The 14,241-nt window shown below is 34.0% G+C and overlaps 1 protein-coding gene across 1 annotated transcript in view; it reads left to right on the top strand.

The window, feature by feature from the left end:
- The window catches only part of LOC140965053 (actin-related protein 7-like), a 39,049-nt gene extending 26,713 nt beyond the window's left edge, over positions 1-12,336 (top strand). Inside the window, exons 5-7 of the mRNA XM_073425101.1 lie at positions 10,495-10,636; positions 11,331-11,574; positions 12,314-12,336. Coding sequence (XP_073281202.1) covers positions 10,495-10,636; positions 11,331-11,404 — 216 coding nt within the window. The 3' untranslated portion in view covers positions 11,405-11,574; positions 12,314-12,336. The remainder of the gene's footprint in view (positions 1-10,494; positions 10,637-11,330; positions 11,575-12,313) is intronic.
- The last annotated feature ends 1,905 nt before the right edge of the window (positions 12,337-14,241 follow it).

Raw genomic sequence — 14,241 nt, forward strand, 5'->3', positions numbered from 1 at the left:
AGCAAACAAGGTAGCAGATGCCTTGAGCCGAAAAGACGTAGGAAAAGTAAATTTATCGTCTCTTTCAGCTCAATCATGCCTTCAAGAAACCATCAAGTTGAAACAAAATCACGATCTTTCCATAGTAAAAATTAAGGAGCAACTTCAAGAAAGAAAAGCTCAAGAATTCCAAACTGATGAGAAAGGCGTCCTGTGGATGAAAGGACGTTTGTGTGTACCAGACCTCGATGAGATAAGACGAGAAGTAATGTTTGAGGCACACAAGTCAAAGTTCTCAATTCACCCTGGGAGCACCAAAATGTATCGAGACTTGAAACAGAATTACTGGTGGAATGGAATGTAGAAGGACGTAGCTGACTTTGTCGCTAAATGCCAAATTTGTCAACAGGTAAAATCCGAACATCAACGACCTGGAGGACTCCTACAACCGCTAGAGATCTCAACATGAAAGTGGGAGCACATTTCCATGGACTTTGTGATAGGATTACTAAAGCCAAGATAAAACCATAATGGGATCTGGGTTATCATCGATCGACTGACCAAATCGGCACACTTTTTACCTGTGCGAATGAACTACAACCTAGATAAACTAGCCACCTTGTACATGGACAACATAGTAAGATTAAACGGAGTTCCAGCAAGTATACTATCTGATAGGGATCCAAGATTTGTGTCTCGATTTTGGAAAAGTTTTCAAGAAGCCATGGGAACCAAAGTCAGCACGGCCTATCACCCGCAAATAGATGGCCAAACCAAAAGAACAATTCAAACCTTAGAAAACATGTTAAGGGCGTGTGCTCTAGATTTCAAAAGAAATTGGAGTGAGCATCTACCTTTAATAGAGTTCGCATACAATAACAGCTATCACATTAGCATACAGATGGCCCCTTATGAAGCGCTCTATGGAAGAAAATGTAGACCGCCCCTGTATTGGGATGAAATCGAGGAGAAAGCCATCACCGAGCCTGAACTAGTATAGATCACGGTTGAGAAGATAGCTATCATCAAAGAAAACTCAAATCGACTCAGGACCGACAAAAGAGATGGGCTGACTTGAAGAGAAGGCTGTTGGAGTTTGAAGTCGGAGAGAAGACCTATGTCAAGGTTTCACCTATGAAGGGAGTGGTTCGCTTCAGCAAATCGGGAAAATTAAACCCAAGATATGTTGGACCCTTCGAAATTCTGGAAAGAATCGGAACCCTAGCTTATCAGCTAGCCTTGCCGCCTGACATGTCAGTTTCGCAACTAAGAAGATACATTCCCAAATCGAGTCATATTCTTGAGGTTGCACCACTGCTACTCGACGACAACCTGAATGAAGAATTGAAATATGAAGAAGTCCCTATCCGTATAGTGGACACCAAAGAACAAGTGCTACATCACCGCACCATCCCGTACGTAAAAATACATTGGTCAAACCATACTGAATGGGAATCCACATGGGAGCTAGAAGAGAAGATGCGCATCGTTTATCCCTACCTTTTCAAAGAGACCAAGCTAATTCAAGTTTCGAGGACGAAACTTTAAACAAGGATGGAAGGATGTGAAGACCCAAAATTTTACTATACAAAGAGACAAAATACCAAGTTAATTTTTGTTTTGCATTGAAGATGAATTATGGCATGGATGAGAATAAATTACATGCAACTTTTGGCATGGAGGGAGAAGACCTAAAGTCACATTGGTGATTAATGCCATTAACTATGCAACCTTTGATATGGAGGGAGAATGCCTAAAGTCACATTGGTGATTAATGCCATTAACCATGCAACATTTGGTATGAAGGGAGAAGGCCTAAATTCATATTGGTGCCTATAAATAGTGGCAAAAGAATGAGTGAAATCACACTAAAACAACATCAAAAATTTTCTCCAAAAGTTGTAATTTTTGAGTACCAAAAATTCTGCCTTTGCTCATTGTTTTACACATCTAAATCCGATCTCCACCGTTCAGAATATACCTACACGTGTTTGGAGCAACATATCCAAAATTCCGATAGATCCAACGGTTAAATTAGGCGCAAACATTTTTGCAAGGTGACTGATTTTTCAGTGTCAAGCTCCAACTTGTTCATTCCAAGATTTTTGGAACAATCTTTAAGGTAAGAGGGTTTATATGTTTTAAAGATTATGTATGTTTTAAAATTCGATCGTCTACTGCATGATGTGAATAAGCGTGGATTTTGAAAATCACTAAGTTACTTCAAATCGTTTCGTTTCGTTTCGTCTTGTTTATTTGTTTATGCTTCTCCGTTTCGTTCTATGTTGGTGTCATTCTGTTCGAACCAATTTGTCTCCGAATGATAAGTTATTTGTTTGAATCTGATAATGATGCATCAGGAAAGCCTGTGAGGAAAAGGTTCCAGAGGGAGCATGTCCTTCACCATTTGCTACCAATGGAGAATTGCTTATCATCTTAAATTCAGGTGATTAGATTTGCACCAATGGAAACCATAAACTTTATACACAATAAAGGGATCAATTTGCTTATTTTTAGATAGTGAACGGAGTTCCTTCTTCCATTCTATCCTATTCCCTGGTACTTATCATTCATACTGGAAAGCGTTTTTTCTTTCTTTTTTTGTGCCAGCTTATGATCTAAACGAGTCGCACATACGCCCTAGTACATGTTCCTCGACGCTGAGGACATCCCCGAAGAGCGGGGGATTTTGTGACATTTTGAATTGGATGTCTTGTATTTCTAATAAGTTGTTTAATAGTTGGCATGTTGAATCATATACATAATGGGCTGGTTTAGATTGATCCTAACCGGATGATTATGAATTTTTTCTATTTAATAGAATAGTAAACTCGGAGATCAAATCTAAAATCACGGATTTGCACAAAATCCATCTTTTTTTCATTTCCCAGAGAGAGCCCGAATGCGGGAAAAGGCTCCAAAGGGAGACCATTTACAGGAGAAGTCCCCAGAGGGAGCCCAAGATCAAGGATAGCCCATGATCATTATAATCTGTGTGTCTGATAAGTTCTGTTCTGAAATGTTCTGATTCAAAATTCTGATTGTTCTAAATCTTATTTTTGTTCATCCAACTTTGAAACTCTGATTTGTTCAATGATTAACTTATGTTCATCCAAATCTGATATACTATGTTATGTAAAAGAAGAAGGTTTTAAAAGTATTATGTATCAAATTTTTTCTGGTATTCGATCGGCCCTACTTGCTGAGTGTTTCCCAAAACGCTCACCCCCTTATGTCCCTCTCCAGATGAGAATGAAGAACAGGTAGAAGNTTTTGTTCATCCAACTTTGAAACTCTGATTTGTTCAATGATTAACTTATGTTCATCCAACTCTGATATACTATGTTATGTAAAAGAAGAAGGTTTTAAAAGTATTATTTATCAAATGTTTTCTGGTATTCGATCGGCCCTACTTGCTGAGTGTTTCCCAAAACGCTCACCCCCTTATGTCCCTCTCCAGATGAGAATGAAGAACAGGTAGAAGTAAAGGAGCATGAGCAGTTCTGGGGCTGGTAAAGAATTAGAATGAAGCAATTCAAGTTCTGGATATTCAAGTCCATTAGTGTTCCTTTGTCTTTCTTAGTAATGTTTGTACTTTTCGCTTCCGCAACCTCTGTATTTTTCTTCATTTGTAAAGACAATGGAAAATTTATGAAATAGACTGGTATTTGGTTATTTGCTACGAGGCTTATTGTTATTTGATTAACAATGTCAGATGTCACCGACGCCGTGATTTCGGGGCGTGACAATTTCCCTGATTCAGGAATATCAGAAAAAATAGAAACACGTTAATCGTCAATATAAGCATTTATAACTTTAATAGCATAATATATATTCACATTTAGGTATTAAACATGGTGAAGTTACAAACATTTCGCCTTTCTTTTTCTTCACACAGTCGCCACTCGTCATAACAGCTTGCACAATTGAGGTTGGAAAATGATTACCAATATCTATGACTAATTGTGAACTACCCGCACTACTCGCAGAGTCGCTCTCATCAATATCCCCTTGCACAGAGTTATCGGTTTATCCAAGATTTTTTTCCACATGCAAATCAAGTAATCCAACAAGTTCACCCTCACCACTGTGTTTAACCTCAATGTTCTCATTATATTTCTTGTCAATATTTTGATTCTCTTTCTCTCAACCTAGCTCTTCACTAAAGTTTTTCTCCCCCTCATCGGTACTCTTATCTACTTCCTTTTCAGATTCCATTTTTGCCTCACCAAAAACATCTGTTGAAGGCAATCCACAACTCCTATTGCCACCATCAATTCCATCACTGATCACACTGTTTTTTAATACATTTTAATCAATAATACTTTTTATTCTAAAATGTTAATACAAAAAATTATATTTATCATTTTATTATTTTAAACTAAATAACACAACGTACACATTAACTATAGAGCAGGTTCGGATTCGAACTTTCCAAACTCTGCCTATAAATATGTCATTCGAGATTTAGAAGTTTCACACCATTTACATAGTTTCTCTCTCAAATCTTAGTGCAATTCCAGACGAGTCCGGAATAACCGAGTAAAAAGTTATCAAATGATTTACCTTCACCTTCATTTGGTAGCAAATTACAGCAAAATAACCTTGATCAAACATTTGAAAAAAAAAATGATATTCTCATTTGTATTTGAAAACAATCAAATACACTTGGAGAATTTCATTTTTTAAAAATGAAGTTTGACTAAAGTTATTCCCCAGTTGGTTTGGTTGCATTACTCACTCATATACATGCCATGTGGACAAAATTAATATTTTTTTATCAAAAAAATTACGAAGATAGAACACATATAATCTTCAAATATATCAATTAACCAAGGTATATAATTTTATTTTTGCATGATAAAGTGCATTTCAATCCTTGTTTTCCTTAAATTTTGTCAATATTTTCACTCAATTTGGCACATTGAACAAGAGAAATAGGATAGTTATTTCCTATGAGTTTACATTTTTTTAGATTGTAAATATTGTTTTTTAATATAAAATCTGAGTGCTATTTTCATTGCATCCCAAGTTGTTTTCGTTCCAGAGAGCAAGTAGTAAAGCCAATCCTTAGCTTTGTCAGCTAAATAGAATGGAAAAGCTCGCAATGAAATTTGTTCCTTCGTAATTCCTTGTGATTTCATGGTTTTGCACACAATATGAAACTCTTTCAGATGCTTGTAAGGATCTTCACTTGGAAGACAACGAAAAAATGGTAATAGATGAATCAAACCATATTTCAATTCAGATGTTGCATCAATATTAGGGAATGAATGCATAATGACTACTGAATCACATTAGGATTAACTAACTCTCTGAGGCATAGTTTGGTACACATGATAAGATAAACATGTGATATATAATATAAGGATAAGTTAAGGATATATCAGATGTAGGATATTATATTTAAGTTTGGTATGATTTTAATAAGAGTGATTAAATTTATATATTAGATTATAATGACAAAATTAACCTTATCATAATAAATTTTATAATTTCAAAATTCACTCAATTTGGCACATTGAACTAGAGAAATAGGATATTTATTTCCTATGAGTTTACATTTTTTTTAGATTGTAAATATTATTTTTTAATATAAAATCTAAGTGATATTTTTATAAACATAAAATTTCAAGATAACATATATAATTGTTCTAACGTATAAATCAAATTATTCTTTTGCCAAATTATACAAATTTAATAGTTAATATTATATTCATTGGCTTAGGTTTCTTTCAGATCATTTCAATAGTTATTAGAGTTTGTTTGATTGGAAAAGCAAACATACTAAAATTATTTTTTTAAAAAATGGATTTTTGAAAAATTATATTGTTAGATAACAAATACAATTTTTTTTAAAAAACTAATTCAAGTGTGTTTTTAAAAACCATAATTTATGGTCTTTAGGAATGTACTTCTGATTCTATTTAAAAATAAAACAAAAATATTTTTTAACATTTATTCAAACATTAAAACTGCTTAAGTTTTTTATTTGATAAAAAGAACTTTTAAAATTTGGACTTATAGCATTTAATTTTGTTAATAAATGATTTTGCAATAATATGAACATTGGTTTTCCTTCTATAATATGTTTGTTTACATTTTGTAAAAGTTTGCAAAATATAGGTAGAAGCCGATTAATCCATAATAAATGAGTGTAATGTTGTTAGAGTAACATATAATGATATTATTATTATTATTATTAAAACTTCTTGGTTGTATTCATGCTAATATATGATTTTTAAGTACTCAAACATGCATAACAAATATACATTTGATTTTTGGAATGAAAATCGGTACAAAACATTGAAAATATGGTACTGATATATGACATTTGATTACCAACTATTTTAGATCTGATATAAAATTAGAACAATTTTATCAATATCAATATTTGTAATTATTTTTTATGATTAATATTATTCTCATTTAAATATAAATCAATTAATTATAAAAAAATATTGTGTAAACATGTTACATGTGCTCGGTGCACTTGTCCTCTTGATGTCTGTATGCATTTTTTCTTCCGACTTTTAAGTTCGTGGACTTTGATGAAAAATGACCCATTATGATGTATTATATTTGTTATTTATCTTTCGTACAAAACTAACGACTAAGACACAAACGTTACGTGTAACATAATATTTTATATCTAAAATATTATTTAATCAATTTATAGAATGAATATTAGATATTTGTAATTTGATATGAATATTATGATTAGACAAAAAATCTATTTTTCTATTAAATTTGATTTCAATAAAAAAATGTAATAATATTATGGTAGAAAAAATAAAAGTTTCTTGTGTTAACAATACTAACGGCAAGGTTTTTTAAATTGAGAAATTTTCAAATGTGTTGGTACGGTTAGGGCTTTCCACGGTTGGGGCTTCCATTTTTGGGAAAGATTTCAGACTCGAGATTGACGTGATTGGAATTATTATACATGGTGTTAAAAAGGAGCGTAAAAATGGGGAAAAAAAATGATGTCCTCCTGGAACAATTTTCTAGTCTGACTGACTTAATAATACAGTATAATATAGAATTATAGATATTAATAATCGACACAATCAGGGGAAAAACAAGGCAATACTCGCCGGTTGAAGAAGACAAGGCAAACTGACAAGAGGTGGTACTGGTGTGTAACGTAGAGCGCAGGGTCTCTCTCTTGATTTCAGCGTTTTGGTGGTGAGAGAATGGAGGCAGTGGTGGTGGACGCTGGTTCTAAGCTGCTCAAAGCCGGTTTTGCTGTTCCGGATCATCCTCCTTCTATGGTAATCTTGGCTAATTCTTCTTATTTTTTTAATAAGAGATTTCTGCAGTTTTGAGAATTTTTCATGACCCCAACAAATGTATTCGCTGTACATGGCGTATTTCTCTGTGTGGGTTTTAGTGTGAGGTGGGATGTGAGTGACAAAGATGAGATTTCAATTCTAAGCCTTCCCGGCAAAAAATCGTATGGATGTTCAGAAATGTTCCAATCGGGTAAACTTCGTGTCTGGGTTTTTGTTGTAACGCATATAATTTTTTCCATGTAGCGGATATACGAGCGGCTCAAAATATATAGCCAACAGCCTTATGCTCGTTGCAGGTGAAACCAAAATAAAATTTTGTAACTTTATTTGCATTTTCAAGGCAATGCTCACAGGAATTGTTTTTTTTAGCCAAAAGTTGCTGTGAAGACTGAAGAGCCACGATCTTCATGTCTGTTCACACGTTTGTGCTTTGATGCCTCGAATTCTCCAAGAACAGAATGCCATTGCGTTATAATTTTGCATAATGTCTTGCAGATTTATTTTTATGTACTGCGATTTATCTGTTTAGGGAGACGAAAAAGGTTGTGTTTAACTAGACTTCTATGCTAGAAACCTCATGGCATGGGACAAAAACATATTGGTACATCTAGAAGTGTGTTTTCAGTAGAAACTTTATCTAGAGTGTACAATGAAGAATTTCAATGGCATAATAATCTTCAAGCATTAGGTGTCTGACAGGGGCACTTAGACTCAGTATATGTTTCATTTTACATAGACCATCAGCAAGAAATTAATTCGTTTTCAAGGTTTTTTGGAGTTTGGTGAGTGCTTGATAACTTGCCATTTGAGTTGAATTTTGATTTCTTTAGCTGCTATGCTTGATGGAAAAGAATATGGAGCATGATAGCTTAATAATGAAATAGGTATGCTAATCTAAATGGGTAAATATTTTCCTTTTGCAGAAGGAGGGTATATTTGGAATTTAGAAGTTCGGATGTAATAATTTGAAGTCGCATTTAAGCCTACCTTTCCTCAATGAGAGTTTAAATGTAATTTATGTTAAATGTAAATTTCCCTTATTTCAGTCGATATTTCACATTGCTTTGACATTAGTAGTATCTTTGACCTTTTGCAAGCAGCTCCGACCGACCTTCCAAAAGTTCCATAAAATTGATGCTTTTATTTTCAAATATGTTCTTCATCTGATAAAAGAGTGTTTAGTCGATTTGGTTCCCTATCTTTCTCTTGTCATCAAAATACCATCCTCTAGCCCCTATATTCTCCCTTTGTGGATTCAAACAGAAGCATGGAGCAGCCAGCTGTTGTTGATGTCGGTTCTAAAGTTATCAAATTTAATCATGCTTTGCCGGAAATCGGCCCTATGGTAACCTCCTAGTTTTCTTCTTTTAGAAAAAGGGATCTGTAATTGTGGTTGATTTGTATTGGGAAGCTCTTAGGATGAAAGGGCCATGGTAAATGTATTCTGATTAGGGGTTTAAGATTTTGACGCCGAAATAGTGTTTTCAGGATGGGTTGAGTTTTGAGATTCTCAAGGGTCGCAGTTCTATTAGAATGGAGATGCAGGAGAAGAATGCAAATTAAGAAACTAATGAGCATTTTTGGCATTGCCTAAAAAAGTACATATCTATTTTTTGTATCTCATTTAATAATCGATCCGGAGGATAACCTAACATAATTGCCACAAGATTGATGTAAAGGGAATTCTGTCAATTCAGTCTCTCTGACTAAACCTGCGTGGAATTCCAGGAGAGAAGTCGTACTCTTTGATTGTTAAATTTGAAAATCCTCGAATTGTCATGAGTTGTTAATAACTTGATCCGTTATGTTTCAATATTATCGCGTGTTGTTGATGACTTGATCCTCCGTGTTTCAATTTCTCAATCGTGGGACTCTTGCTATAAACTTGTTTTCCTTGTTCGTTTTCATTTCTAGATACTCATTTAGGATATACATTTCAAAAAAAAATGTGAGTGATTTCTTTTTATGGCGCGAAAGATCACACCATTTTTATTTAATGACGTCTTCTTTGTCAATAGCACTATGCTTCTTGATTTTTTATATGCATACGCTTTGATTGTCGAGGTTTTCTTTATTGTTTTCTTTTTTCCTCTATCATTTTTAGCATATGTCATATCGTAGGTAATCTCGACTCAAATGAAACAAGTACCTGAAGATGATTCCTCGGCAGATCCTTTCTTGTTTGAGAACAAAACTGTTGATCCAGTTGTCCGAGGATTTGTCAACGACTGGGATGCGATGGAAGATCTATTAAAGGATGTGTTTTATACTGGGCTAGGGTGGGAGATGGGCAATGAAGGACAAGTTTTATTTACTGATCCACTTGCAACTCCTAAGGTTATGCAAAGTGTTTTGATATCATTCAAATATATGCTTCATCATTTGTTTTCTCATTTTATGATTGCTCAGTGCTCAAGAATATTTTTTTTTTTTGGTGTCTTGGTGCGTGTGTGTGTTTGTTTGTGCTGGTAACATGAGACATGTGCTTGTATTTGAATTACAAAGTTCAATCAGGAGAATTTGTAAAGGTTGGTGCTGAAGATGGAAGGAGAAAATGTAATTGTGTTTATGCTTATAAGAGAGAGGCCTATTGTTTGCAATATATTACTTTTGAATATCGATAGTGCTGGTGAGAGCTACCAAGATAGAGTCATGAATGGTTTTCCCAATGAGCTAATAGAAGTACTTTTCGTGTTTTAATGACAAATAAATCTTCTTATGAGTTTGTTTGTAGGAAAAAAGAGTTGAAGGTGTCACGTAATTTCCTATGTGTTGGTAGTAAAAAATTGATTTAGATCAACCCTGCACGCTGAGATTGATGGGAAGAATTTTGGTAATGGATCATTTAGAGTACCAGGTGATGATCTGTGATTACTTTGCCTTTTGTTCATGGATTTTCACAATAGTAATTACACTATTTCCCTTCCGAAGTTTATGTTTTCACTCAAAAAAGCAAAACTAAATGGGCCCCAAAACTCTGGGAAATTTGAAAAAGGAAAGAGAGAGAGAAAAACGAAGATCTTGCAGATTTTGAATGATATCTTGAACTGTAGCGTCTGAATTTTGTGAAGGCTTGACACAAGTTGCTAAATTCAAATTGTGCTTTTAACCAGGAAGATACCCCTTTGTCATATTGGTGATGAAGAAGAGAACTTATTGCATGAATTCTTTTGTAATTTTTTTGTACGATTATATGATTAATAAAATTCTTTTTGGACAGGCCATTAGAGAGCAATTGGTCCAAATGATGTTTGAGAATTTCAACATCTCAGGCTTTTATGCATCTGAGCAAGCAGTGCTATCATTATATGCTGTTGGATGTATCTCAGGTTGCACCGTGGATATTGGCCATGGCAAGACCGGTAAAGTTGTTGCTTTGTTTTTTTGGGTAATATAAATTCTTTGATTGATGGCAGAGTTGAAATTGGTTGTAGATTTCAGCTGTCACAAGTCACTATGTCCATTTGGTTTTAACACTGTCCTTTTTTGTATACCTTTTGAACTTAAGCATATTGTCTTAAGCAAAAGGTGTTTGGTTTTATATTTTGGGAGGAGATATTTTTAACTACAGATAACATGTCATTAAAAATTTGTTGGTTTATTTGTGTCATTAAAATTTTGAAATAAAATGTTTTGAGTTATAATATAATAGAATAATAAAGTATGTTTGGGAATTCATGAGAAGAGTGATGAAGTAATGATTGTCTGGAAGATATAAGAGTAAGATAAAAAATATATTTGGGAGATTGAAATGGACAATGTGATTAATGCTTTGTCTTGTTTTGGGGGAGAGAATGTTTTTTAAAAACATAACCAATTGACCAAAAATTTCCGTAGTTATTGTTTTTTAATCTTTTGCCTTCTTCCTTCAAACATTTACTTTCTCTTGCTTGCTTCTGGTGATTTGAGGCTCAGCTGACACAATGAACTTGGTCTCATGAAATCATATATTTCTCTAGATTTCTGTCTGCTGTTATCTTTAAGCTGAAGTTTTACTTTGCTGAGCCATTATATTTAGTACTCTGCTGTAATCCCCTCAGACATCCATATTTTCAGATATTGCATCAGTAATTGAAGGTGCTGTTCAGCATAATCTTCAAGAAGATTTGAAATCGGGGGAATGGATTTAACTAATTCATTTGCTCAAGAGCTTGGGAAATCTAATCCACTTGTTAACCTTAGTATCTCTGAATGTGAAAAATTAAAGGAGCACTATGCATGCTGTGCTGAGGATGCCGCTTCTTATGATCAATTTCAGCATGACTGCCCTGAGGAGCGACATACTCTTCCTGATGGACAGGTGCATGCATCTATTTTTCTGTCTTGATGGTGCACTATGATTTCAAATTATGGAATAACTGAATTTTGAGTTAATATGACCTTTTTAGATACCTTCTCTATTTTCGGCTCTAAAAAGTTATGCCATATTTGTTTACCTCATGCATGTAAGCTAACCCATCCAGTTCTTTTCCAAAATACAAAAAAGATCATAAGCAAGCATGACAAGTACAATAAACAATGAAGCACAAATGCTAGATGGTGGTGCTAGTGTGCATGTTTTAGAATACGGTGTGCACTCTTGTGCATTCTCAGTGACTTTGCATGCTTGCATTCAGTCATTTATTTGGGTTGGAATTTGAGTTCTCATTGGCACGGAAATCTTGTGGGTTGATTTGCTACTGAGAGAGATTGATAAAACGGTGGCTAAGATGTTATTTTAAATGACAATGTGGAAAGTTCATGCACCATAATTGCTTATCTCTTCTTGTGCTCCAGGACTTTATTTTTTGTTCTGCAATAGCCAAAATATACTTTCCGTATTGATACAAATACATACATCAGAATGCTAATGCCGCTATGCATATGTTATGGTCCCAAGTTATGGATCTCGTTATGAGGCGATTTATGGTCCGATCATGAAACATGATGCTTTAAATTTCAGGCTCGTTAAAAGCTTGATTTTTGGTTTTGAGTATTTTAATAAATTTAATAGATAAAGATATTCAATTTGATTAAAAAAAATTCTATGTTTTTTCTAGATCCGATGCAAGAATGGAGTTACAGGTTAGCTCAGGTGGGCTCTCTATGCTCAGGTAGAATCCCTTTGTGATCCCAACATTATTCTAGAGATTTTAGTGTTTACAAAATTATAATTGTTAAAAAAAAAACCGAGCTGGCATTTTTCTTTTGATATTACAAATGAGTTTCGCTTCCTAGTTTTCCTCACGTCTCTCTCCTACCATGTTTCTTTCTCCTTTTCTGGCTTTAGGATTCTCGATCAATTAAAATTGTTCATATCCCGCAATTGTTGATTGTCATTCACGAACCCTGAATTCCAAGAGAATGGCGTTGATGGTAAACCTACCACAGCACACGAGCACCTGAAATAATGTCTGTGATTTCTATTTGTTTTCAGAAGTTTTCTGTCTTGATTTTCAATCAGCACACGAGCACCTAAACTCTGAATTCCAAGCCAATGGCTTTGATTTTCATTTATTGGCGAGCACAACACCTTTTTCCCCAACACCCTGCGTAGAGAAGCTCGAAATCTAGAATTGTATGCAGGGTCATCTTTCTAAGTTAGAATTGGTTGGATCAAAGCATTAAAGTTTCTTGAGAAGACACTGCCGCCTGCCTGCTTGCAGGTAAGAGAAATACATCTAACTGAACCACATTTAACATCTATATGCAATAATTTCTTTTCAACACTCGCTCAAAGAACATATAAAAACAACATCTGAATACATTTTGAAGTGAAGAATATTCTAGTACATATATTTGTTATTCAAAGTAAGGTTGTACGATGTATTTTATTCAAAGTAAGGTTGCACGATGTATTTTACTATCTGATAAAGATGTGTGACAGCCGATATAAAATCGACGTGGAAAGTTTGTCACAACGCAAGCTTATGTGCATATTAATATCCCAAATCTTGAAACATTGAATGAAACATAGACTAAAGGAACTCAAAATCTAATAGCTATAACTAAAGTCATTCTATCTGGCTTGGATGTACAAAACATTCAAAACTCATTTATGTTTGAATCAAAAACACGCGAATCAGAAGTCAAACAAGGACCTTCAACTTGAATAGAACTACTGAAAGCTATGTTGCATGGATACGGGTACGAGTATCATATCGAATACGATACGGATACGGCGACACGTCAAATTTTGAAAATATAAGACACGATACGGCTAGGATACGACAATCATTAAAATATATATAAATATTATATATATTTATATTTATATAAATATAAATTTAGTATTGAAAAGTAAAAATTATAGAGATAGATGTAATATTTCATTAATCATAATATCTTAAGTACAAAATATTATTTAGGGATAGATGTAATATTTTGAGCAGAATATTTTGAGCAGAAATAGAATTAAAGAGACAGACAAATGTATAGAGATAGATGTAATATTTTGAGCATAAATAGAATGAAAGAGACGGACAAATGTATAGAGATAGATGTAAAAATTATAGAGATATATGTAATTTTATAGAGATAGATGTAATATTTTGAGCAGAAATAGAATGAAAGAGACTGACAAATGTATTTAGGGATTTAAAAGCCCAGCCCAATTTATTTTAAATTATTTTTCTTTTAGTCCTTAGAAATTTTAATTTTTTTATTAACCCCTAAAACTTTTAAATATTTGCAATTTTGCCCAAACGTATCCAAAAAACGTTTCCACGCCTTATCCATGGCGTATCCTCGCCGTGTCCAAAACGTATCCAGCTGGTCAACCCTAAACAAAGTCAACGACACGGATTTTGAGGTATCCGACACGCGTATCCGCGTGTCGTATCCTTATCCAATACTTCAAAAAAAATTTTTAAGGTATCCGTGCTACATAGACTGAAAGACAATTTGATTTAAATGTCTACGACAATTTCACGATGCTAAGTATATTTGTGTACATCAAGAATTCAACAAAGGCTATCACTGAAGCAAA

The sequence above is a fragment of the Primulina huaijiensis genome, chromosome 2, assembly GCF_012295235.1.
Source record: "Primulina huaijiensis isolate GDHJ02 chromosome 2, ASM1229523v2, whole genome shotgun sequence".
Classification (NCBI taxonomy): domain Eukaryota; kingdom Viridiplantae; phylum Streptophyta; class Magnoliopsida; order Lamiales; family Gesneriaceae; genus Primulina; species Primulina huaijiensis.